This window comes from Mus musculus, chromosome 5 (genome assembly GCF_000001635.26).
Source record: "Mus musculus strain C57BL/6J chromosome 5, GRCm38.p6 C57BL/6J".
In the NCBI taxonomy this organism is placed as follows: domain Eukaryota; kingdom Metazoa; phylum Chordata; class Mammalia; order Rodentia; family Muridae; genus Mus; species Mus musculus.
The window spans coordinates 65,057,808-65,083,519 of NC_000071.6; the positions used below are offsets into that span (position 1 = coordinate 65,057,808).

Here is a 25,712-nt window from a genome sequence, read left to right on the forward strand (position 1 = left end):
ACACTTCCTCCAATAAGGCCACACCTCCTAATCCCTGTCATGTATTGCCACTCCCTAAGGACCAAATATTTGAATATAAGAGCCTATGGAGGCCATTCCTATTCAAACCCCCACAGGGAGCGCAAATGAAGGAATCCTCTCCTAGCCAAGTGAGGAGAAATGAATGAATTCAACCCTAGGTAGTGCTTCGCATCATTTCTGATATAACTCCCGTCTTAAATCCCACTCCAACCTGGGGCTGCCATGGCAGTGCTCCCCTGGCTGTGCTCCCCTGAGCTGTAACTGACCTTGGGCCACTGAAAGCATTGAACAGCAATGGACTTTGTGTTGGGACCGAAGAAGTTCCCCCCACCCCACCCCACCCCCGCCGCCCCCACAGCTGGAAGAGGCAGGCTGGGAGATGCAGTCACTTTCAGAAACTCAGCCCATAATCGGCTCCAGAGTAAACCATTTCCTTTCCAAACCCAAACGATAAACACTCACAGAGAGCCAGAGTGCAGCTCCGGATAAGGGCAGGCCCAGGCATCCAGCTTCATCAGATGTCGAATCTCTGAAAAGACGACCTAGAAACCAACCTTCAACTAGTCAAAGCTGTCCGTTGTGGGGGCATCGAAACTTTTAAGCCGTTATCTATCTATTAAATATTGTAATTTCTAAGACAACGGGATAAGGAAAGAGGCTGTGCTTTATATTTAAAAGGGCTTTAAAATAAAATCAGTCCTACACTAGGCCTGGAGGGAGGAGACCTATTTCTCGTGCTGGAAAAAGACGTTGAACTTGGGCTATTGTATTCTCCGAGCCCCAATAGTCTGTGGCTTTATAAAGTAATGTAAATCTTGGATGTATAGGACAGGTGACAGAAAGCACTTCTAGAAAGGACCTCTACGTAAGGACATGATCAGCGTTGTAAACAGATGACATGACGTGACCTGGTATGAGAAGGTTTTATGGTAGATATGAGAGCGAGAACAGCCAGAGGCATCTGGAAGAACCAGGGAGAGAAAGAATTAGACTGACCATGTCCAGCAGACTGGGCATGGCCATGGCTATCTCGGAGAGGGGAGTGGGGGATAGAGACTAGAGAAATAATAATAATAATAATAATAATAATAATAATAATAATAGCAAGGTTATAAGGAGGATGAGTATTTAGGGGAGGGAGGGGCAGGAGACCAGCATGGGAGCTTTGAGATTTTAAGTACATGTAAGTGGGGACTGAAGGAGCCAAGAGACTAACATGGACCTTGGTATGCTGATAAGTGCCACGGATATATGTTAATTGGAGAGCTATGTATCCTATTTGCCAGAGGTAAAGAAAATGATTCCTTTTGGCACACAGAGTTTGAAAAGGAAGTGATTTGTTCTGGGGAAGCTTATGGGCCAGGCTTTCCAAAAGCTGACGTGTGCTAATAAATAAATTAGGAATGCTAATTTTTATCTGTCAGGACTGTAGTCCAGGTTGAGCACATTTCTGGATATTTGGACTATGTTTTAGAATTTGGAGAATTGGAGTTTCCTTTGGATCTGACATCCAGGATCTCACAGAGACAGAGAGGCAAGGAGGAAGCAAGGCCTCTTGTTAGGTGGGGGAGAGACTTGTGGCTGGAGACCAGAGCCCCGGGCAGCTCTGAATAAGCTCCGTTTTCCCACCTTTCTGTCAGTGGCCCCATCACTTGAAGTCCTGAGGCAGGCACTCATGTCAATCTGTCTCTGGGTACCCGTGGCTGCTAGACAAGCAACCTTGACTCATATTCTTCCCAAGCTGGAGCAAGTGAGGAAGAGCCTGGAGCAGGGTCACATCAAAAGGTGAGGTCGCCTACTGTGCTGCTGTTACTGCCACATGCCTTTGTGACACATCTGATCACTCTCCTACGTGAAAACACATAGACTATCAGATCACTAGACAGACCACTGTGAAATTACATGTGGCCTGTGGATGGAGACAGTGACCCCCCAAACAGCACTGTCTTCAAACTTTGACGTGGACTTCCACCACAGGATGATGGGAAATGACACACACCTGAGAAACAGTCTTAGCGTCCTTGAAGAGATTATTCTGGAGCCAGAGGTGCAGCTCAGTCTCTAACTCTTGATTAATACACCCCAAAATCTGGGTTCAATTCCTCAGGTTTTAAATCAGCCTCTCTCTGTAGTGGGTTGGTCTGATGTTCCTTGTATTGTAATGCTAAATATTGGCTCTTACAGCCAGATTGCCCCCAGGAGCGAGGGAATCTGCACCTACAATGTGACCTTGTTTCTTAATTTAAAAATGACTGCTTAAATAAAGATGTCTACTGCCTATAGCTGGGCAGAATTGAGATAGGCAGGGCTTGGGGGTCAAAGAAGAACCAGGATGGGAGAAGGAGGTGGAGAGGGAAGGAAGGCATCATGGGGTAGGTGAGTCATAAAAATATGGCCTTGAGGGCTAGCCAATTAAAGTTAAAAGCTGCCCAGATGGAACATGGCATATTACAAAATGGGGTTATCGATGGGAAAACAGATTCTAATAGCATAGAGGTCAGATATCTGCCCAGCTCTAGTGCTGATTAAGGCTTATTATAAATATAAAAGTCTTTTACCAAGGAACTGAATGATCAAAGGCAGGGTAGAAGGCCATGATCAAGAGTAAATATATTCTACATCTCTCCACACTACGGAGGAAATTGAGGAGGAATATTCCCAGTGGTACCCAACAATTGTTCCCTCCTCTCTGCTTACAAAGCCCTGTCTTTAATTGACTGTCGGTTCCCCTCTCTTGAGAAACAGGTCAACTCCTGACTGGTCTACACTAGTCATATACTATGGTGTCTCCAGCACTCTGCCCTGAGGTGGCCAGGAGTGAATGCTTGGCCCATGTTAGGTGCTCTGATAAGAGTAGGGACTGGTGAAGGCTTCTTTGTTCTTCCTTCTGCTTTTTTTCCTCTTAAACCTGTGAGTGTGTGAGTGTGTGTGTGTGTGTGTGTGAGAGTGTGTGTGTGTGTGCACGCGTGCGCTCCTGTATATGGAAGGCCAGGGATTGATGCTGATATTGTCATCAATTTCTCTCTCCCTTACATATTACCCACTGAACCATCTCTCCAATCACAATTTTTGAAGTATTGTTTTCTTGCCCGCCTGATCATGGTCAACTACACCTTTGCATGATTTTCACTGCTTATTAGAGAATGTTATTCAGTATAAGGTAGTCAAATCACTTTCTGAAAGCTGCCATAATCCAACAGGTCCAGAAGCTTAATGTATGCCTGTTGTAAGCCAAGTTCCCATTGATTCCCAGGTCATTTGTCAGAGCATAATAGGGAATGTGAAGAGAAACCGTAATTTGGCTCCTCAGAAAGTGTAGGATAGCCACACTTCATCATGTGGCAAGACTAAACTCCTGCAGAAAAATGTGAGACCCTAGCTGACTCATCTATGAATAAGGGATACCCAGAAAGGACAAGAAAGACGACCCGAGTTCCATTTGCCAAATCTCCAGTCCCTAAATTTTAAAATTAAAATTTTAGTTTGTGACTTAGAAATGAAAATAAGTTCTTGAATGGACTGTCTTCTTAGTTGCTTATGAAAGAAGAGAGGAAAAAAAAACTGACAGAGAGATGATTCAATAGGTAAGGGTATCTGCCCCCAAGCCCCCAAGCCTTGACCAGACTGTTCACATTTTCTCTCTCTCTCTCTCTCGCTCTCTCTCTCTCTCTCTCTCTCTCTCCTATTCCAAATCCACATCTTAGTCCTAACAAATAATAATTTAAAGAGAAAACATACTAACTTAGTTAAATAAATAAATAAATAAATAAATAAATAAATAAATAAATAAATAAATAAATGTTATGCAGCTCAACAGCCTTATATGAAAATGAGTACTCAGAGAATGTGTAGTGTGTGTGTGTGTGTGTGTGTGTGTGTGTGTGTGTGTGTGCATGTGTGCACATGTGCACACTGAGGTCAATGGCAGGTGTTCTCCTCTATGATACCCACTTTGTCACCATCATTATTATTTATATTTTGTGTGTATATTTGTGTACACACATGCCCCTGTGCACATTCAGAAATCAGAGGACAATTTGAGGAGTCAGTTTTCTCCTGCCACCAAGAGGGTTTCTAGGATCAGACTCAAGTCTTCAGGCTTGACAGAAAGAACCCTGACCTGCTCAGCTATCTCCCCAGCCCCCCCACCATGGCCTTTGAGATAGCGTCTCTCATGGAGTCTAGAGCTGGCTCTTTTGGTTAACCAGCAACCTCCCCAGAGTCTGCTTGTCTCCCTTACCCGGTGCTGGGGTTACAGGGCTGTAATTAGCTTTTCTTGAATGCTGAGGATCAGAACTTGGGTCTTCATGTTTGCACAGCAAACATTTTACCCACTGAGCCATCTCGCCAACCCAAGACACGAGCGTGTTTTAGAGTGTGCTTGGTGAAGAATAGAGGATATGGTAGGGCGAAGGGTGGAAGCTATCATGATGATTGATGCGGATGGGAACCTAGTGAGGCCTGTTTGTTCCAGTCCTCTGACTGAATCTTTGGAGACAAGGATGCTGCTTGCTTATGCTTGGGAATGAGAGACCCCCTCCCCCCCCCCAAGGGGACTAGGACTGTCTCTGAGGAAGGTCAGGAAAGGACTCATTAGCTGCCTCAGAGGAGATGGACCAAGGAGCTCAGGATGGAGCCCTCACGTCTTTTATCCACATACACGATTTTAGTCACATAAGGATACAGAAGGCCATGCTCCATCTTAACTCTGAAATATTTTTTTCTCAATATGAAGAGCTGCTCTGGTGTCTATGTGTGCTTCTTATTGACACTGATACCCAGGCTTCTTCCTGATACCCATGATGGCTTTAACAAATGTGAAAGAGAGCCAAAAGCACCCGGGAAAGCATTTGTTATCAAATTTAAATACTCAAGGCATTTCATTTCAATTATTTTTATTTCAATATCCTTGAAAGGTTTTTTGTTTTTTTTAATAAAAACAGTCTTATGCCAAAAAGAGGTAAGAGGTATAAATGCAAATAAATGTATGAATAAATACTCAGGCCCTCTTAAGTAACTTGCCAAATACAAACCCATCGTCTGTGTAGGAAAGACTATCCTGCACCTGGAACATGACCCAATGAGAGGGGATTTTCATCCATGGTCATTGGCTCCTCAGAATGAAGACCTCATGTCCATGCTACGCAAGATGATGATGGGTGGTAAAGGTGAGCACCCTCTTCCTCTCTCATGGGCTTGTCTTCCACGGCTCACAGCAGCTCTCGACATGCTCTTGTTCCCTTGATCTCGTGGGTCAGATAGACGCTCTCCAGTTCCTTCACCTCAGCCAGGGTCTTAGCCCCGCCATTCACCTATCAGTACTTCCTCAGTTGGATCTAAGCATTTATCAGCCCACTCAGTCCCAAAATAAAATTCTCATTACTCCTCAGAGTCTTCAGTCCAGATTGTCCAAGAATAGCCTGAAAGTTTGTTTTTAAATGAAATCAAATATAATTTACCGAAATAGTTTTTAAAGTGTTGTCTAAATTAGAATGAGTGGAGAATAATGTCAAACCATTCATTTCAAATGCTGATTCTTATAATATCCCTCTGTCAGTGATTAGGTCTTCTATCCACCACTGTGCTATACAATGCCCCTTCTCTATCCCTTCAAGGACAGCATTGAAACAATGAGAGACTTGCAAGCACGGGACAAAAGAAACCTAGAGTTCCCCTTGCCTCCTCCACCACAGGACTTTTGTCTTCTTTTCAATGGAAATGTAAGAGTTGGTTCAGGCCTCTCTCTGTTATGACAGCCCACAGTAACAGTAGGACAGCAGTGGAATGATTCTTCCATTTCCTCTGTTTATTAGGGATCTAGCAAACACTAGGCATCTTGTCTTATGACTTCTGTCTCCATCGTAAGTGCTTCTAGACCCTGCTAGGTTACATTCGTTACTTTACAAACATGTAGTTTCTCTACTCTAACCTCCCCGCTAACTCCCTTGTTACTTGTGTCAGCGAGTAGAGTTCTTGACACAAAGCCCATGTTTGGGTTGAATGATCAAATCAGAGCATGTTTATCTGTGAGCTTGAACAGTCCCTGTGTGAGGACCAGCTTGGGAGGTATCAGACCTAGAGCTCAGGAATATTTCCTTGGCACACTTATTAATCAAACCTAGACATTTCTAGCCAACAGCAAGCCCTGACAGCACTAACACCGCCCCACCTGCCCCCAACTTTCTTCTGGAACACAAATGGATCCACGTCACTAGGTTTCCATTTTGCATATTGACCATTTGGGCAGGATCCTCAACTAAATCTCCAAATCTGCTCTCTGATTCCTTCCACCCGCTTCCTGCCTTGCCGAGGCTACACAAGCCACCTCAGCTTGGCTTAGCGTATCTATCCCTGGATGGCCCTGACCAGTGGAGAACACTGGCACAGCTGAGAAAGGGAAAACCAGAGCTTTCATTTTTTTCTCTCTTCAGGGCATCCAAAGGCTATGGTAGCCTTTGAGGTCAAACTTCTTATCAGACAATTCTTCCCACACAAATATATTCTCCTCCTCCAGAGTTTCCATATTAATTGACCCTTTTATCAAACTCTTCTTGACTCAACATTTTTGACTCCTTGATGCAATTTGAATAAAATACCGGTTTCCGGCTAGAACCTGGACTGATAATATCTCAAGTACTATGAATTTGTGACATAGCCAGCCATGATAGTGCTCAACGGGAGGTCTCCAGAGAGAGCTTCTTTCCCTCTTCTTTCCTGTTACCATCTTTATATACCGTACATGACTGTATGGCATTGCAGTCTCTGACCACATATTTGCTGAGTGAGTGAGAAGCATCTCTAAGGCACTCCTGAGCATCCTTTTAGATTAGAATATATCAAGTCGAGGCACATTCGTCTAGACTATTCGATGCTAAATTTATAGTTTTACTTCAGTGACCAGGTAGACGGGCTCAACTGAACAAATCCCATGCTCCCTTTTCTCCTGCTCTGACTGACTTACAGCTCAACTCCAAGACAAGGGATGCCAAGGGATGAGCTGACATTTCAGGGACAGCTGAACAGACCGAGAGATTAGTCTAACAGACTGAGAGATTAGTCTGCTGATCCTTCCTAAATCTTGGAGAAAATAGGCTCTTTAGCTCTTGTCACCCAATTCCAATGGGCTGGCTTCTCAAGTTTATCACGTCTGTGTTCTCCACCCAAACAGAAACGTTGATGAGGGTCAACCGGAGACCTCCGATTCCATCCAGGTTTCTAATGCACAAGTCGAATAGTCAATAGAGTTGAGCATCACTCACGGTGTATATTGATCTTGCTGGTGCGCAGCAGAAGCGACTTCAAGCTCTGGTATTGGGGGGAGCTCTTCCATGACCCGCACTAAGGGTAACCTTTGAGTGGACTCTACAGTTCAAGACAGAGAGCTGTGTCAGTCAATAGCAAGGCGAAAAGAACTTGCAGTATGGATGTGTTGGAAGACAACCTGCCCTTTGTCTAAAAAAAGGTTTGGGCAGTTTCTATCACTCATTCGATTTCCTTCCAATGGATCTAATACTTTTAACCTGCTTCATTCAACTCTGTGTCTGCGCCTTCATTTTTCACTCTGTTTCCTGAGACTGTGACCCGAAGCCCTGCTAAAGTCGCCATTAAAGGTAGCATTTGTTCCACGTTTAGGCCTCCAAAGAGGAAGATAGCAAAACTTCCTCAACCAAGGGGAACAAATCAGACCTGAAACAGAGTCTCTGCTTGGGCCTGGAGCCCCCATGTCCCCATTACTTCCTCACAGAACCCTTGTACTTGGGCCCTGAACATCCTTTGATTTTCATTTCATGGTCAACAAATACCAGCCACCTCTAGGGTACCACTTCTGTCAGCCCAGTCTCACATCAAAGTTCCCAGCCACCAAGATTAGCTTCTATTACTGGATAAAGATGAAGGTATTTTACAGATGTAATCAGCATCCCAGACTGCTTAGCTCTGAGCTGATGAAAAGGGAGATTATTTTGAGTGGGTCTGATCCTGACTTACTAATAAAGCTCTCTAAAGAGAGACCAGGTCTTCCCCAAGATCAGAGAGACTCTAACCGCCTCAAAGCAGCAGTCACGTGGGACTGTAGGTACCATGAAGGAGCTGTGACTGGCCTTTGGTATATAGCCAGCAAGAAGCCAAGGTCTTCAGTATGAAGGAAATTCTGCCAGGCATGAATATGGAAGCAGGGTTTTTAGATAAGAATACAGCATAATCAACATTTTAGTTTAGCATTGGTTGTCTCTGAGCTAAGCCATCCTCAGCTAAGGAGTGCTCAAACTTCCAACTCACAGAAGCAGAGATAACTCACATGTATTGTGTTAAGCCACTGTTTGGGATAATTGGTTACACCACAGAAACTAATATATCGACCAATAGTGTGTTAGCCTGAACTTCACCAGAGGCAATGATTACAAATTCTTGGGCTCTGTCTAAGATCTATTAGATTTGAATCACCCTTCCCAGAAGCCTGGGATCCTGGATGTTCTAGACTTCCAACTTGACTTGGGTTACATGAAAGCTTTCAGAATAAATTTTCTGTGCAAATAATTGCTTAGACAACCCTTAGACAAGACATGTTGGGCAGCCTTCTGCAATTTGAGATTTGAAGACCGCTCTTAAAGGTTATATCAAAGGAGCCTACTCATAAAATGAAATAAATATCAAGGAGAATTAGTAAAGTTCTTCTGACTGGAGAGCTAGCTGCTCAGCGTCAGCTTGTAGATTCAGTTTGTGGATGTTTTACAGCAGAGAATAACCATAATGTGGTATCAAAAGCTATTACCTGTCAAAATAATGGCTGGTCTGGAATATTCTCTAGTGTTACAATATTTTTGGTTTCTCCTGGTATCCAAAGACATGCAACTCATATGCTAATTGCAAAGCTTCTAAGACTTGATTTAAAAAACACCCGAAGTCAAGTGTATGTCATTTTAATACCTTCTTCAGCATAGCTAAGACAAGTGAAATTGTTTCCTATCACGCTACACTGGAAAATAGAGTTTCTCTCAAATACTATGAATTCACCAATGCTCATAAAGGCAACAAGGGCTGTCAGGAATATTTGGAAACATCACAAACGTCTTTTCAAGAATTTGTCAATTCTCTCTCCCAAACATTTGACATTTTTCAGGAAGCTCCAAAGAGCTTTTAAAAATTAAAAAGAACCCCAGTGCGGATTTCAGCCTGGCTGAATCTCACAAACAGGACGGATTTCCAGCAGTAGAAATAAAGCCTATCACACTGCCTGTGACCATGTCCAGGCTGCCCTGCATGCAATGCTTCAACTTCTTTTCAAAGAGATTTCTATCGAAGTTCAAAGGTCTTTTGCATCTAGGACATCTGGGCTCTAACCTCATTTCATCCTTCCAAGGTAATTTTGTGTTCTCGCCGTGTAACCTGCCAGGGGGTTTCACATCACTTTACTGCTTGTGGGTTTTCTGTCCAAGATCAGTTTGTCTCCCACAGGGGAAAATATCTACACCTCATGTTTGGAAAGCCTGTTTTCCCCACCAACTATTTTATGTTCTTGTCTCCAAACTACTACTTGTTCAGTATATACATACCTACATACATGCATACATACATACATACACACACACACACACACACACACACACACACACACATATATGGTACATGTAAATATGTTCATATTCTACATGAAATGAGTTTGGGGTGAGTGCTTGTGTATGTGTGTAGGTGCATGGATGTGCATGCACAAGTGAACATGTATGTACACATGTAGAAACCAGAGGTGCCATTTCTTCTCAGGTCCTGTCCTCCTTGTGCTGCTGTTTTGAAATGGGGTCTCTCACTGGCCTTGGGGCTCACCCAAGTAAGCTAGGCTCCCTGACCAGTGAGCCCGAGATCTACCTGTCTCTGGCTATTCTTGAATTCAGGTCCTCCTACTTGCAAACAATCGACTGACTTAATTTGTCTTGGAAAGTGTTGGTTAAGCCCAGATCATAAGACAAAGTCAGGGTTAGAGAGAAAGGGGATGCACACAGTGGGTAGCAATGGAGGCAAAGGGTTTAGGCAGGGACCATCTGAGCAAAGATGGAGGACATGTTCGAAGCATATTTTTGCCATCCCTTTCTTTCAGAGCTAGTATAAATAGCTGTCACATAAAGACATTCAGTGAATGCCTAGAATAAATCATTCTATTCCAGCTGTGGACTCTTCACACTTATGAATTCCTTCCTGCCAAGAAAGAGCCATCCTTTGCATTTTCAGCTAGTCTATAACCAAGCAGATAGCTATAACCTTCCCTGTTTTATGAACCCAACCTGCATTTTAAGAGTCATCAATATTATGGGTAATAGTTAAGCAAGTAAAAATTAGGATTTCATGTTATCTTGCTTAGTTGCAAAACATCTGGCACCAGTCATTTATCTTCTCTTCTGCGGGAAATTGAAACCTGCATAGTCTTTATTAGCCTGGTCATAAACATGCTGGCAGCTATAACTTTACATTGCCATTAGTTTTATTTGGGGATACTATGAATTGGGCCATCCGCCTACTTTTGACATTCGCTAAGCCTCTTTCACAATAAAAGTCAATTTTCTCTTCTCTGCATTACCTTAGGACCCGCCCACGTTAACTGCAGGAAAGAAAATGCTCTCAACCAGTGCTAACCTGTCTCTTCTGAGAACTCATTGGGTCGCAGAAGCTGCTACAGCTTTTTAGAGGGAGCAGGTTTCATCTCCATTTCCAGGGTTAGATGTAAAAAGCAAGAAGAGTTTTGATATGAGCCAGCCTGATCCCCAGGTCCTCGTTCCCGTTGAAAACTGTCTTCAGACTACACTGTTTGGGCAGAATTGATTGAATGAACCCTGACTCTAGAAACTACCTATAAATCAGTAACTTCAACCAAGTATCACAAAATCCCATTGTCTTCGCTTTGTGTGCCTTCAGCGGCTTTGACCAGTAAACCAGTTACTTAAACTCTCTTAGATTCCATTTTCTCGCTAGCAGAAAAATTAAAGTAATTAAGTAAGTTGATGTGTGTCAAAGAACAGCACAGAGACCAGGACTTGATTCAACAAGGGTTTCCCTTATCCTAAGACAACCCGGAGCAGATTCTCTGTACCTGCTGGGGCCCTGTGCAGGAGGCGCCGTGCCTGAGGCACCCGTGTTTGCTGGGATCCTTGGCAGGTAGTGCTGCAGTGTTCAGTACAGAGAGTTAAAGACGGAGAGCTTTGGGTTGGGACGGTTTCACCATTGGGCAAGATATTGGAATGACACCTTCTCCCGCTCAACAGCTGGAGCGAGTGGAAACACTGATATCAGAGACCTGATGCAGGATTCCACAAAGGCTGCCCAGCACGCAAGTGGATGTCTCCCGTTCATCTCAAGAACACGGAAGGCAGTGGCTGGAGAGATGGCGCAGTGATTCAGAGTCCTTGCTACTCTGCATGTTCGTTTTCACCTTTCCCATTCTTAAGAATAAGATTTTAATTTTAAAGTTTATATTTTATTTTATTTATTTATTTATTTATTTATTTATTTATTTATTTATTTATTGAGACTGGATCTTACTATGTAGCCCCGACTTTCCTGGAACTCACTATGTAGACCAGTCTGGCCTCAGACTCACTGCGATCAGCTCGTCTCTGCCTCCCGAGTGCTGAGGTTAAAGGTGTGGGCTATTACACCAGGCAGGATTCCTGTCTTGCTCACCTCCGCTTTCCTATGCCTCTCTCTCCCTAGGGCTGTGCTGGCCTACCAAAAGCTATGCTACCATGAGGAACACAAGGATGGGTAAAAGGAAGTCATCACTCAGGTGACGATGATAACTGAGTGAATAAGAAAGTAAGAAAATTAATACCAAGAAGACAACATGATCCGCCCTGTTTCTCGGGCATGGAGGAGAATATCAGGGCCCACTTCCTCCACGCGGCTCTAACATGTATCAGGCTCAGGAAGGATCCGGTGAGCTCTCCTTGTTTCTTTTTTTGGAGGGTGGACATTTTGAGGATGGATGAGTCTCCCTACGCAGTGGGCGCCCGTGTGACAATACTAGTATTGTCGTTCATGAGCCACAGAGTCACTCTGGAGTGCGTGGCTGGCACCCACACCTGACTGTTGAATGCGGCGCACAGGCATTTGCTTTTTCCATTCCCTTTCTTTACCTCATGCTGCCGCATTACCAGAGATTCAGACCGGCAGGCTTTTCTCCCTTACCTCTCCCTGCTGCCTGTAATCCATCATTACAAAGAGCAGCCTTAAAAACAGCGCTCAGGGGAGACGTGATTTTCTTTCCATTTCTCTCAGAAAGAGCAACTTAGAATGGTGGTAGCGGTGAGGTGGTGCGGTTAGGTTAAAGGAATATAAATAAAAAGGAATCCACCTCTCTCCTTTTGAAGATGTTAAGCCTTAAAAGGATTGCTGGTCTTTTTTAAAAGGTCATCACCCTGGCTCTGCACCGAACATTAAAACGATATGCCTGGTAGTAAAGCCAGGGGCCTTTTATTGAGAACCATTGAGGGAAGGCAGACCTGAGACAGGCTTTTTTGGATGCAGGAAAGCCACGGGCTCATAAATATAACTTGTGAGGCTCATCTTGTGGCTAGCCGGGACTTAAAATTTGTGACTTCTCCAATTATATGAGGTGACAAGGGAACAACTGACTTGTTCTCAGACAAGACTGCTGTGCTCAAAATTATGGCCAGGAAACAGAAATGGCCAAGCTTCCTTAGGTAACTACAAAACTCGGCAGAGTTGGGTTAAACCATTCCTGGGGTAGAGCAGGTATACTAGATAAGCGAACCGACAGATAGACAGACGGACAAATCATCATTACCTCCCTTTAGGAATCGGTTTTTCTCCTTAAAACCATACTATGGGTTGTTTTTTAAATATGTTATTAATTAAACAAAATTTTCATGAACCACACAAAATTTCTATTAACTTGATCCATATGTAGCCGACACTAAATATTGTTTAACTAATGCTAAGTAACCATACATGGCTTAATAACTTGCTAATACCAACTAGGAAGTCTGGATTATTTAAAATTAGGTCTTTAGGCGCACACAGTCTAATTTTTCCCAGACTAAGGGTCTGGGTGACTGCTTGTTTCAGTAGCTAACAAAAGCGTTAGGCACATGATCCCCCCGGGAAAGGCTGGCTGGGTCTCTAGGTGGCTGCTGTTGCCCTGCAGTAGAAGACAGGGCGTTGTCCAGTTTCCTGTCGTTTTTTTTAAAAAAAGAGTTTACACAGCAGACCTGAAGCCTCCTTTTGTATCTTCTCACAAGTGCAAAGGAGCTGTCCACCCACTGGAGACAAAGAATATCAGTAAACATCACTCAATTCTGTGACTTTTTAAAGAGTTCAAAATATTCCTTCTTGACAGGCATATAAGCATAATCCTACTACTCGGGGGCCTGAGGCAGGAGAACTATAATTCTTGAGGGCCAGCCTGGGCTATGTAGTAAGTCCTTCTCTCTCTCTCTCTCTCTCTCTCTCTCTCTCTCTCTCTCTCTCTCTCTCCACACACACACACACACACACACACACACACACACACACAGAGGAGGGGGAGGGGGAGAGGGAGAAAGAGAGACTGGAAGAGATTAAAATGGAAACTAAACAAAAGCCAGACCGTGTAACAAACCTTTAAGCCCAGGTACTCAGGAGGCTGAGGCAGGAGGATCACAGGTATGAGGACCATCTCAGCTATAAATTAGCAATTTAATGGGATCTTGTCTCAAAATTTAGAAAGAGGGGATGGACACAGCCTCAGCTGTGTAGAGTGCTTGCCTAATATGCTCCAGGCCCTAGATTGGATTTCCAGTTTTTTAAAAATCATTTCTTTTCTGTGAAGGAAAAGGACATCCCCCTGTCCATATCATAGTCTCTCTTTATAATGTGACTTGACAGCAGGAATTCAGGAGGCCACACAGTCAGAAAGAGATGAGACTGGAGCCAGAGCATCTGTGCCCACGGCCTTCTTAGCTGCTCTAATTAGGATCCCCTTAGTCCCTCCCGGTTTCTCCGGAGAGGACAGGGGGCTTTTTAATTGAGGCTATTAGGAGTTCTCTTTATACAAAGACACCCCGTGAAGTGAAGGCTCCGGCAGAGGCTCTGCCCACTCTACAATTACTTCATGCAATTCTGAGAAATAATGGTATCTTGTCTCATTTAAAAATAAACCCCAGGCGTGTTCCCTATGGCTTTCTCTCCCCTGCCTACTCACAGGAGTTTCTTCTTGCCAATTAGGCAAACTTTCCATTATTTAGGGAGGTGGCTTTGATCATGACTGTCCCCTGATAATGAGAAATACTAAGCTGGATTCTATTTGCCCACAGTTCCTTTATTCCAGTCCCAAGGCTACTGAAAATGAACTCCGATCTTGAGCTTGCTCTGAACTGATACAGCAGCTTTGGGAATCTCCTGTCCTAGCCGTAGGCTGCCGCAGACTCACCTGGAATAACCCTCATGCTCAAAGTGCTCAGCTTCACAGAGCCACCTCCTCTTAAGAGACCAGATGTAGATTTGTACTTATGACCTGTTCCAAGAAAAGAAATTAAACATTTAGATGACAAACAAGCACATTAGCTGTGGTGGTCCATGCCTCTAATCCCAGCACTTGGGAGGCTGAGGCAGGAGGATACTGATTGAAGTCAGCCTGGACTACATAGTAAGACCCCAGTGCCCCTCCCTTACAAAATCACATTCTTGCTGTCTTCTTGGTTCTGGTTTAAAGGGTTATCAAGGAGTTCCAAAAGGGGTCTGGAGCAACAAGACACTGAAGGACTTTTACCATTAAGTCCTCTCTCATTAACAAACACGAGGGCCTGTTGGTTGCAAGTCTTTAACCTTAGCACAGCCCCGGGAGGAAGAGGCAGATATATCTCTGTGAGTTCCAGGCCAGCCAGAGCTACGTACTGAGTCCCTGTCTCAAACAAACAAACAAACAAACCACAAAACAATAACGACAACAAAAACCCACAGACTCTTTCTAAAGTGATGGTTTCTCCACTACCATAAATATCATTATGGCCCGTCTGCTCATGAAAAGTATCAACCCTTATTTATAAAATACTACTTTTATCTACGTTGATATGATATGTAGAGTATCTAGGAAACATTTCAGATTAATGTGTAATGGCATGAGTATTGTGATTTTTTTTCCATGACTTTATATGCTTAGACTTGTAAGAAAAACCTTTGAAAGCCATCAAATTTGTCATCTGGATAGGTATTTGAAAGAATTTAATGTACTGGGTAATGTAATGGGTACCGTAATGGGTAATGTCCCACTACCCATGTCTTTCTAGGCATTTTTCTACCTTGTATCTTTCTTTCTTAATTGTATTCACATAGAAAAAGAGTTCAAGAAACATAGAACTATGAAAATTATTTTCAAATAACATACACTTATTTAAAATAAAGATTTCAATGCCTATAAAATACCAAGTCTTTATACTGTAATTTTGTTAATTGTGCAGCTTTGGACGAAACCATGAACTTTTCTGAGTTTGGTCATTTTTTTCCCCTTTTCATGCACAAAACGAAAATCATAGTACTGTTTACATATTGTTCTGGTTTCATTCTGGGGCTATGACAAATACCAAAACCGGAGGCAACTTGGGGTAGGGACTTATTTGTCTTACACTTCCTGGTAACAGTCTAGCACTGAGGGAAGTCAGGGCAGTCCTGATCACTCTTATTCTGCATGCTGCTCCCTCCACCTGGGAACTCCCTTCACAGCCAGGAAGCACAGCAGGCTGCTGCTTGCTAGCTGACTCGAAGACTGATACTTTCTTAGAGTGTCTAGAACCAGCATTTACACATAGTAGGTACACAATAAGTGGCCATCTGAACTAAAAAGAAAATCAGGGGGCAAACAGGTATTTGTATGTGTTTTCCTGGGCAAAGGAATGCCCTCACAGAGACAGTCCTTGCAACGCGTTTATTTCTTAGTACTTACTCTGCCATCTCCGCACTTTCCTGTGGTCTTCAAGTATTTTGTGGATAATAAAGATGATGCTTAGCATAAAAACTAATAGCACTAAAATGTACCAAGTGATCTTCATGGAACAAGTGACAGCTATAAAAATTAAAAATATATATATATTAAACACTATAAACCAATAAAGGACTAGTTAGCTAGTTAGCAGGCTTAAGTACTCAACAACACACAGTTCTATCATCCCTATAGCTTACAGGAAGCACGGACAGAACCAACCACTGGTTTCTGTCTTTTGACCTCTACTCGTGTGCTATGGCAGACATGTGTGTGCGCATGCACACACACACACACTCTACACAATGAGATAGTACCTCAGATAAGAGGCAATATTGTGGCACATGCCTTTAATGGTGAAGGCGTTTGCAGCCTTAACTGGAACAGGGTCCCTTGCTCCCCTGAATGTCTTTCCACTATATGAAATAAAGCTACTAAATGAGGAAATTGGCCAAGTGGCTCCCAGGGATCCATTCAATTCAAACCCCTAGCATTTAATTTCACTTCCAGGTGATGCCAATACCAATGTTCTTATTGTACATCAAGAGTGCCACAGGGCAGTGGCACTAGAGTCAGAGCTGTGTGCCATTAATCATCTTGGTCGTAGCCCCCCCAAATATGCCCTCAAATTAACAAAGGCCCAGCCGGCGCCCTGGAGGTGGGGCAACAGTGTGAACGCTGGTGCAGACAGAGGACCCCGCTGACCTGGATGGGTGGCCAGAGAGATGAAGGATCAAATCCTGATCTGCCAGGTAAAGGCTGGTACATGCAGTTTGGATAGAAAATATCCCCAGAGACTCGTGTGAAGGAACATTTGGGGAGGCTGCACCTTCTATATCTATGTTTGCTGAAAACATAATTTTAAAAAATAATTACCTTTAATATGGCTAAGCTTTAGAAAAGCATTCTAAAGTAATGGGAAAACGCCCATATTCTTGGAGCACCAAAATGTCTAGGGAAGAGTCCCCCATGGCACTAGCAGCTCCAGGAGGCACGGTTTACAGGTGATTGCATTCTCTAGTTTTCTGGTCCTCTGTCTCTGGGCTCCCGTCCCAGCACAGGGCTTGACATCCAGAGGGCGCTCGCTGAAGGGATGTACCATAAGGTGCTTTCTAATAATAGACTTTATGGTGAGGTGGGGCACAGTGCTTAGCAAAAAGTATTAACTGTGGGGCTCAGAACAGGGTGTTAGGGACTTAATCAGCCTTGAACAGACTTTACATACATCCGACCTTCTTACCCCTCAGAAGCAACCGGTGACACCCCCCCCCCCAGGTGCCTAATCCACACAACATCACATCAGAAAACTCTCCTCACCTGGGCTGTGTCAGCTCTGAGAGAGGATGGGTTGAACTGGCTAAAAGCCAACTTTAATCCTCTCTGGATACTTACCTTTAAAAAAAAAAAAAAAAAACCTCCCACCTTTGAATTCTGAGGTTTGTCGGCTGTTCATCAAGCACAGATACCAGACATACTACAGCTCTCCTAGGACAGAATCTTTCTAGTGTCCCTTTCTAGTGTCCCAAGTCATGTCTCTCACAACCCAGACATACCACCTCTATCTCCGATTATGGTTGAGTCCCATAAAAATACATTTTGATAGGAAAACTAAATACATAGAAAGGTTAATACCCTTTCAGGTTGCATTGTTTCAGCAACAAAATTCTTCAGCAACTCAACTTCCGGTGACATTTGGTTAATGTCACAGCTCTTTCTTAATGTTTTTGTATAGATACCAAAGTTCTCCCATTCCCTCTAACCTCCTTTCAAACTTACGTTTTACATCCGTTTCTAGGCGCAAGAAAATGTGAGCACAATTGTTCGTACTTTTCATAAATCTACAAGTGTGGTTGAGAGACTTTTTCCTGGCCAGATCTTCATCGACAGCTGAGGCTTTTCCAGGACGGGTTTCGGGAGTGCAGGTAGTGTTGTCTTCCTTCACAGGGTCAGCTATAAGAGCGGCGGTGATGTTAAAATACTGACAGGGTGAGGACAAATCACTTGCCGTCACTTCCATTGATCCCCTCATGACAAGACCTACAGCGAGGTTGAGAACCGGTTATTTGCAGAGTGGTGATATCTAATAAGAAAACATAATTCAGAGCTAAGTATCACTGGACATAGTTATGATGTCCCTAACCCTCGGGATGCTGATGGAGGACAGTACCAGACCACCCAGGGTTACAGTGCAAGGCCTTGCCTCAAAAACCAAACCAAACCAAAACAACAACAACACAAACGATCACAAGCAACCAACCAAAGACCCAAATCTCTTAAAATAGAAAAAGAAGCTATGGACATAATTATCACATTTGTAACTTTAAAATTGTTGCTTTCCTTGGCTTACAGAAACACCACCTTAGTCACTTCCTTCATCCTCACATGGTATTTCCATGTGTGTGTTTTTCCATGTCGACATATTGGCATAGTGTGTATACATAGTGTGTAAGCTAATGTGTGTGCCTACATGTACACCTGTAGGGGGCAGACATGAACCTTTGTTATTTTGCAGGAATCTGGAGCTTGCTGGTTGGCTAAACTGGCTGATCATCAAGTCCCGAGAATCCTTCCACTTCCCCATTACAGGGACTATAAGTGTATGTTACACACACAGCTTTTCATTCTGGTTCTGGGGATCTAACTTGTGTCCTTTTTCTTGGCTGGGGAGCACTTTAAAAAGGAGTACCTCCCTAGCCCAAAGGTCTCCTTTTTAAAAGGACATCAGTCCTACTGAGCTAGGTTCCAGGACAGTGATCTCATCTTAAGAAAATTATATGTACCACAATCTTATTCCAGATGTCACAGCCTCAGTGTTGAAGAAGGTTAATACTTCAACATATTAAAATTTGAGAGGATACATTTCAGTCTACACCACATGTTATCCCAAAATTTTACTGATTTCCCACAAATAGGGGGATTTAGCTCCCTCCCCATAGAGTACTGGAGAGTTAGACTGGTTTCTCCTTGTGGGCATGTAAATGAAACTTTTCTATTAAAGATTTAAAGGAGACATAGTTGGCTCTCTGTTTTTAAAGAACTTTGTAAAGCTACGGTCTCAGGGAAAAAACAAAATTCCTCCCCAGTCAGCAGTTTTCTAAGATCAAAGTATGACCTCAAAGTTGCATCCCCGTCTCAGTTATCAGCAGTTCTCAGCTGCATTGCTTTAAGTTAGCCAGCAGCAGGATGCAAGGCTAAGCACCCTGGCCACTCCCAGTGAGGCGCAGAACACCTTGGAGTTAGTAATAAAAACCCAGTGAGATTCCTGGAGGGCATACTTGCTTGTTTGATTAAGGCTGGCTACACCCCCTTCTGTAAAAGCAAACCTTTTTGCCTTGCTGAAATACTTTGAATATTGTGGTCATTTTCTCAAGACTCCAGACCTAATTTTAAGATAGTCAAGTGCAGAAGAAAGAAAAAAAAAATGGCATTGTATCACCAAGCAGGAAAAGGTGAAGTAGTTCCACTTGGTCCTTTGGGATACAAAGACCAGATTCTTGAGTCACCGTGAAAAGGCCCACTTTATGGCTAACTTGCTGCAAGATTCTTGGGACTTGAATGAAAGTGGAAAGACAACGTAAAAGACACCATCCACAGGGCGTGTTGGTGCACGCCTTTAATCCCAGCACTCAGGAGGCAGGGGCAGGCGGATTTCTGAGTTCGAGGCCAGCCTGGTCTACAGAGTGAGTTCCAGGACAGCCAGGGCTACACAGAGAAACCCTGTCTCGAAAAAAAAAAACAAACAAACAAAAGACACCATCCAGAGAGGGAAGAGCCAGCCTATGGGATGGGAGGAAAGATTCACAGGGTATAGCTGATAAACGGGCATATCCAGGACATGTAAGGAATTCCCATCGAGGAAGGAGGAGTACGGAGAAAAACAGACAACCTGATTTTAAAATGGGCAAATATCAGGTATGATGGTAATGCCTGCTGTCTCAGCTACTCCAGAGGCTGAGGCAGGAGGATTGCTGGATACTAGGAGTTGGAGGCCATCATGGGTAGCATAAGAAAACCGTGTCTCAGAACAAACAATCCCGCACAGAACCTGAACAGATTCTTACATCTGTTAAAAGATCCATGTCCTGTGGGTGGATGCAAACATCCAATGGGCGTAGGCAAACATGTTCAACATCACTTGTCATCATAAAAATGCAAGTTTGCGCCATGATCAGAATCGAACTGACTCCTGTCAGGGTGCCCCATGTGGAGAAGATGAATAAAGAATGCTGTTGAGAGTGGGGGTAATGTGGGTCCTTGTTCTGATAGTGGGATAGACACTACCGCCCAGTCAGCTTGGGAAATAGTTAACAAGTTCCTCAAAGACTGAGCGGTCTAATCTCACTTACTCCAACAATCTCACCTTCTGGCATCCAAAAGTGCCGAAATCAGACTCTCAAAGACGTATCCCCACAGTTCACAATAACTGAAATAGGGAAACCACCTGAATGTCTGCTGACTGGCAAATGCCTAAAGAAAACAGGGTCTGGAGAGATGACTCAGCAGTTAAGAGATGACTCAGCAGTTAAGAGGCCGCACTGCTTTTCCAGAGCACCCTGTTCAATTCCCAGCACCTACATGGCAGCTCACATGTAGTTCCCTCTGCAACTCCAGTCCCAGGGGACCCAATGCCCTCTTCTGGCCTCTGTGGCCACTGCAGACACATGGTGCACAGATACAAGCAAACACACACACACACACACACACACACACACACACACACACACACACACACTAGAACTAAATAAATCTTTAGTTACCAGGGGATTGTTGTGTTTCAAGCCACTGTTGGTGTGGTGATTTGTTACACGGCCAGGATGACGACCACATTTCAAAGCCCTGTTCACGTATGTCTGAGGCGACAGAGCAGTGATGGCTGCCAACCACCTGCTTTTAAAATGCTTCCTAGCCTTCCATTATCACAGAGGCACTGCCCCAACTCGTTTTCTGTAGATTCGGGGCAAAAATCTAAAGATGGTTATAAAACTACAGGAATAACAATTATGTCCAAAGCAATGCCAAGGAATCTTGACCTTATTCTCAAAGAATGAAAAAAAAAAAAAAAGTTCAGTGACTAGTGATACAGGAGCACCTCTGCTAAATAAAGGATGACTGTGATGGTGGTGGTGATGGTGGTGGTGACGAAGATGGTGGTGGTGATGGTGATGATGATGATATTGAGGCTTGAGGCTACCAGCATATTCCACAATTTGTGAATGAACTGCCTGGTTCACAAGAGGCCCACTGGAGAGACAGAAGACAGCTCATACCCGGTGGGTGACTGCTAAGCATTTACTTAGAAGTGTTGTTTGTTTGTTTTTAATTTTATTCTAAACAATCACTCTCTGGAGAGAACACACAGCTGACCTTTTAGCTAGCAAATACATGTGAATTACACTGGCATCCGGATAGATTTTATGAATTTTGTTTTCAATAGGTTAAACTAAAACTCATCAAGTTTACAAAGCCCTGTGAAAGCACTCATTAGAAGCCACACCACTGTGTCCCCAGTGTCACCAGAGGTTAAACCAGAATGCTTGGGGGCCAGGGTGCAGTGTACTCTGTCAAGCACAGGCATTTGAAGGTCAGGAGACAACCTTGGGTGTCTTTCCTCAGGTGCCGTTTGACTTCTGTTTGAGACAGGGTCAGTCATTGGCCTAGAGCTCCACCCAGTAGCATATGCCATATGTCCAGTGAGCTTCCAGAGACCTGCCTGTCTCTGCTTCCCACTTGGCACCTCTGGGATTACAAGCAGGCTCTCCGGTATGCCAGCTTTTTCTTTTCTTTAATATTTATTTGGTATTTATTGTGCATCTATGTGCATGCATGTACACACCAGTCCAGTGCCCCCAGAGGCCAGAAGAGTGTGTCGGATTCCCCAGCCCTGGAGTAACAGCTAGGTGTGAGCTGCTCCACGTGGATGCTGGTCCTCTGAAAGAGATGCTGAGCCATCCCTCCAGCCACAGCACCCAGTGTTTATGTGGGTTCTAGAGTTAGAACTCAGTTCTTTACACTGTAAGGCAAAAAGCACTTTACCCACTGAGCTAGCTCTCCAGCCCTGGAATGGTTGCTTTCCCCCACCCCCAAGAACAACTTAATTTAGTCTTGGTAAATGTCAGTCTATTCCTTTGTGTTTACCTTTTGATGTTTGTTCCTGAGAAGTGAAATCCACATCTCCTTTGGATTCACAAACCAAACACAAGGAACACATCGGCAATCTACTTGTGATGCCTCGGCAAATCTCAGCGAAGCTTTGGAAACTGGAGTGATTTGGAGAGATTCCCATAATAGTCTGTATTTCCTCTGCCGGTTGCAGAAAAGCCACAGAAGAAAAATTGAAAGAAGAAAGCGGAGAGGTGAAATTAGGCAGGAAACACACTTCCAGACAGGAGAGCTCACGGGTTCTTTCTGCAGAGAAACAAAACAAAACTCGTTAGCTAGCTGCGGATTCCTGAGTTTTTGACATTTGAATAAACACAGAGTAAGCTCTTCGTAGTTCCTCGGCAGAGGATGGCTAGTCCTTGACAAGGCTTTGTTTTCACATGAGTTAGTATCTACTCCTTTTAAGCATTTCTTTTTTTTAAACTTGTCAACATTCCGTGTTAGTTTTCAGAGAACAAATACCCATGTAGAGAAGTGATTAGAGACAGTAGCCATCCCTGCTTCTGGAAATTTTCAAAGGATGTGTGTGTGTGTGTGTGTGTGTGTGTGTGTGTGTGTGTGTGCGCGCGCGCGCATGCATGTGTGCATGCACCTGCATGTATATGTGTGCATGTGTGTGTGTGATATATGTCACGTGTGCATCTGTGGAGGTCAGAAGAATGCGTGGGAACCCTTGGAACTGGAGTTAGAGCACCCTGACATGGGCACTGGGAACTGAACTTGGGTCCTCTACAAGAACAGTAAGTATGCTTGACCACCGGCCAATCTCTCCAGCCGCTGGGGAAAAATTAACAGATAAATCTTAGGTTTGTCTGAATCGATCTATGTTCAAAAAGTCAATTGCATGGATCTGAAGAAAAGATACCAAAACCTGGACAGCATTTCTGTGTCTGTTTCCTAAGTCTGCTAGAAAGGAGTACCACAACCTTGGTCATTCGGAAGAAGAGTGGGTGGCCAGAAGTTCAGTGTTAATGTCAGTAGTTAGAAATCCTGAAGTGTCTAAGCGTTAGGGAATCTAGAAGAGTCTTCTTCTCCTGGTAGCTGCCTGTGTACCTTGGCTTATGCATACCACCATCTCTATAGTCACAGTACTTTCTCCTCTGTCTCTGCTTTCTACTCTCCCAGCTCTATTGCTCTGTCAAAGCTCCCTCTGTAGAGTCAGCGGTCTCTAGAAAGACAAACTGATAGAATAAGTGAAATATATATATATATAATATATAATATATAATTCACACACACACATATATAATTTGTATACATGTGTGTATATGTATGTGTACATATATGGATATGTATGATTATTAGAGTAGCTTATAGGCTGCAGTCCAGCTAGACCAACAGTGTCTGTTTACTGATGGGGAGTCTAAGAATCCAGCAGTTGTTCAGTCTACAAGGATGGCGTCTCAGTGGATCTTCAGTATTTGCTGGAATTCCCAAAAGAGTAGGCTCTAATGAAGGAATGGACTTGCCGGAAAGAGTGAGAGCAAGTAGACAAAGAGATGTTGCCATAGGCGATTATTCTCTACTCAAATCACTGTGTGGCATGGCATAAGTTCCTCCCTACCTGCCCCAGTGTTCTGAGTTCCTGAATGGAAGACACATAAACACAGCCTTCTATTTTAATATGCCCTAAACAGCTCAATGACTGGGCCACTCTCAAACTTCCACCTTGCTAACGCCTCCCCTCCAATACTCCCGAGTTATTACTTACTAAAATCTATATTCCATCTTTGCTACTGTAGACCCAATCAGGGACCCCTGGGGCCGCTCTTCCCCGGTCTTACATGATTGGTGTGTTCTCTCTTCTGCAGCTCTCAAGCCTGGATCTTTCTTGGCCTGGTGATTCTAAATCCTCCTTCCTCTCCCAGTCCCCTAGCCCCAAAATCCTAAAGTACCTCCTCTGTCTCCCTGCCCAGTCATTGACCTCTGACAACTTTATTTACCAATCAAAGCCAACTAGAGCTGGGGACCCTTGGTGTCTTACCTGTGAGGAATCTCGTGCAATTTTGGGAACCCAGTTAAAATAATACAAGAGTTAAACCAAATCCACCACTAAGAGACTTGACTGTTTTGTTCCCAGTCATGGGTGAGCGGTTCCTTCCTATCATGGGTTTCTACCTTACTACAATGAACTGTCTAAAACGCAGGCCCTTTGGTCAGGAGAGATGGCTCAGCTGTTAAGAGCACTGGCCACTCTTCTGAAGGGCCCACAGCATCTACATGGTGGCTCGCAACCATCTCTAATTCCCCTTCCAGGGCACCCAACATCCTCTTCTGGCCTTCAAATTTTTAAATGTGATCCTGTGTTCCAGATTTAAAGAAAAAAAAATTAAATGCACAGGGGTCAGGCTGATCAAAACCCACACAGCACCTTGCAATTGTCTGTAATTTCAGTTCCAGGGGATCTTCCACCCTTATAGACAGACATGCAGATTAAACCCCAACGCACACAAAATAAAAATGAATAAAATTTAAATGCCTCCCTTGCCTAGGCTAGGGCTTACCTGTGATCTAATTAATATGAACAAATTTGAGCTCATTGCGTAATTGAGGATAATCATCTAGCAGTGTGATCTATTAAGGACTAGGTAACACGTCTTCTAGTGACTCAGATAGCGTCAGCTTTTTTTTTTGATACGAAATAACTGACATGGCCAATCCTACCTCTCTGTGGTTTCTTCACCTCCTCTCTACCATGTAGTTTAGGATCTCTAAGTGCCACAGATAACTGTGCTCCACTTTTAAAGTAGTTACCTTTAGTTCAAAACCTTGGTTCAGGCTTAAAAGGAAGCCAAACTAGTGACTAATATTAAAAACAGTTTTAATTAATGGAGTTTATATTTTAGTAGTAATTCCATAAGCATCTGATTACTAGTGATTTGTACTGTCATTTAATAATTTAAACACTCATGTCCTAGCCCTCTGTATTTAAAAGTATTTCTCAAATAACTCACATGTAATTTCTAATGGTGAAGAAATTTCAAAATTGAATTGTTAATAAAAGTTTTCCTTGGGGGAAACAGAATTTTATTCAAATAAATCTTATGATGTTATAAATATTTTATAGTAAAAATTGTAAAGGGTTCATAACTGTAACAGAGCACTGACTGCTCTTCTAGAAGTCCTGAGTTCAATTCCCAGTAACCACCTGGTGGCTCAAAACCATCTGTAATGGGATCTGATACCCTCTTCAGGTGTGTCTGAAGACAGCTACAGTTTACTCATATACATAAAATAAATACATAAATCTTTTAAAAATTATTTTGTTTAGTAGCAATAATCAAAGGAGGTGGAGGGCCGTGCACATACTGACAGAATGCTCTCAGGATTCTCTCAATATTACTAAAACACATGAAGCCTGTGTTTCCTGCCACCTCTCCATCTCGCTCACTGGCACTTTGATCTTGCGAGATTTTCGACATCCTGAATTTATATTGCTATGACATGACCTAGAAAGGAGAGGGAGACAATTTTGCTGTCAACATTGCAGTCTTATTCAATTAAGTGGCCAGCCCAGCTTTCCAGAATGGATAGAATACCCTCTATATTTGACTATCTGGTTGTTTTATGTGGT

The 25,712-nt window shown here is 43.5% G+C and overlaps 1 protein-coding gene across 12 annotated transcripts in view; it reads right to left on the bottom strand.

Moving 5' to 3' along the window:
• Nucleotides 1-407: 407 nt before the first annotated feature.
• The window catches only part of Tmem156 (transmembrane protein 156), a 33,967-nt gene continuing 8,662 nt past the window's right edge, over nt 408-25,712 (bottom strand). For 4 of the 12 annotated variants that reach the window (XM_017321216.1, XM_017321209.1, XM_017321212.1 and 1 more), the window contains 5 exons: nt 22,115-22,384; nt 17,756-18,016; nt 15,944-16,063; nt 14,435-14,518; nt 408-563 (listed from right to left, as the gene is read on the bottom strand). In XM_017321216.1, coding sequence (XP_017176705.1) covers nt 421-563; nt 14,435-14,518; nt 15,944-16,063; nt 17,756-18,016; nt 22,115-22,262 — 756 coding nt within the window. In that variant the 5' untranslated portion in view covers nt 22,263-22,384 and the 3' untranslated portion in view covers nt 408-420. Of the gene's footprint in view, nt 564-4,902; nt 7,384-14,434; nt 14,519-15,943; nt 16,064-16,465; nt 16,827-17,755; nt 18,017-22,114; nt 22,385-25,712 lie in introns of those variants that run through there. The other 8 variants (XM_030254502.1, XM_017321213.1, XM_017321211.2 and 5 more) reach the window with 6 other exon arrangements.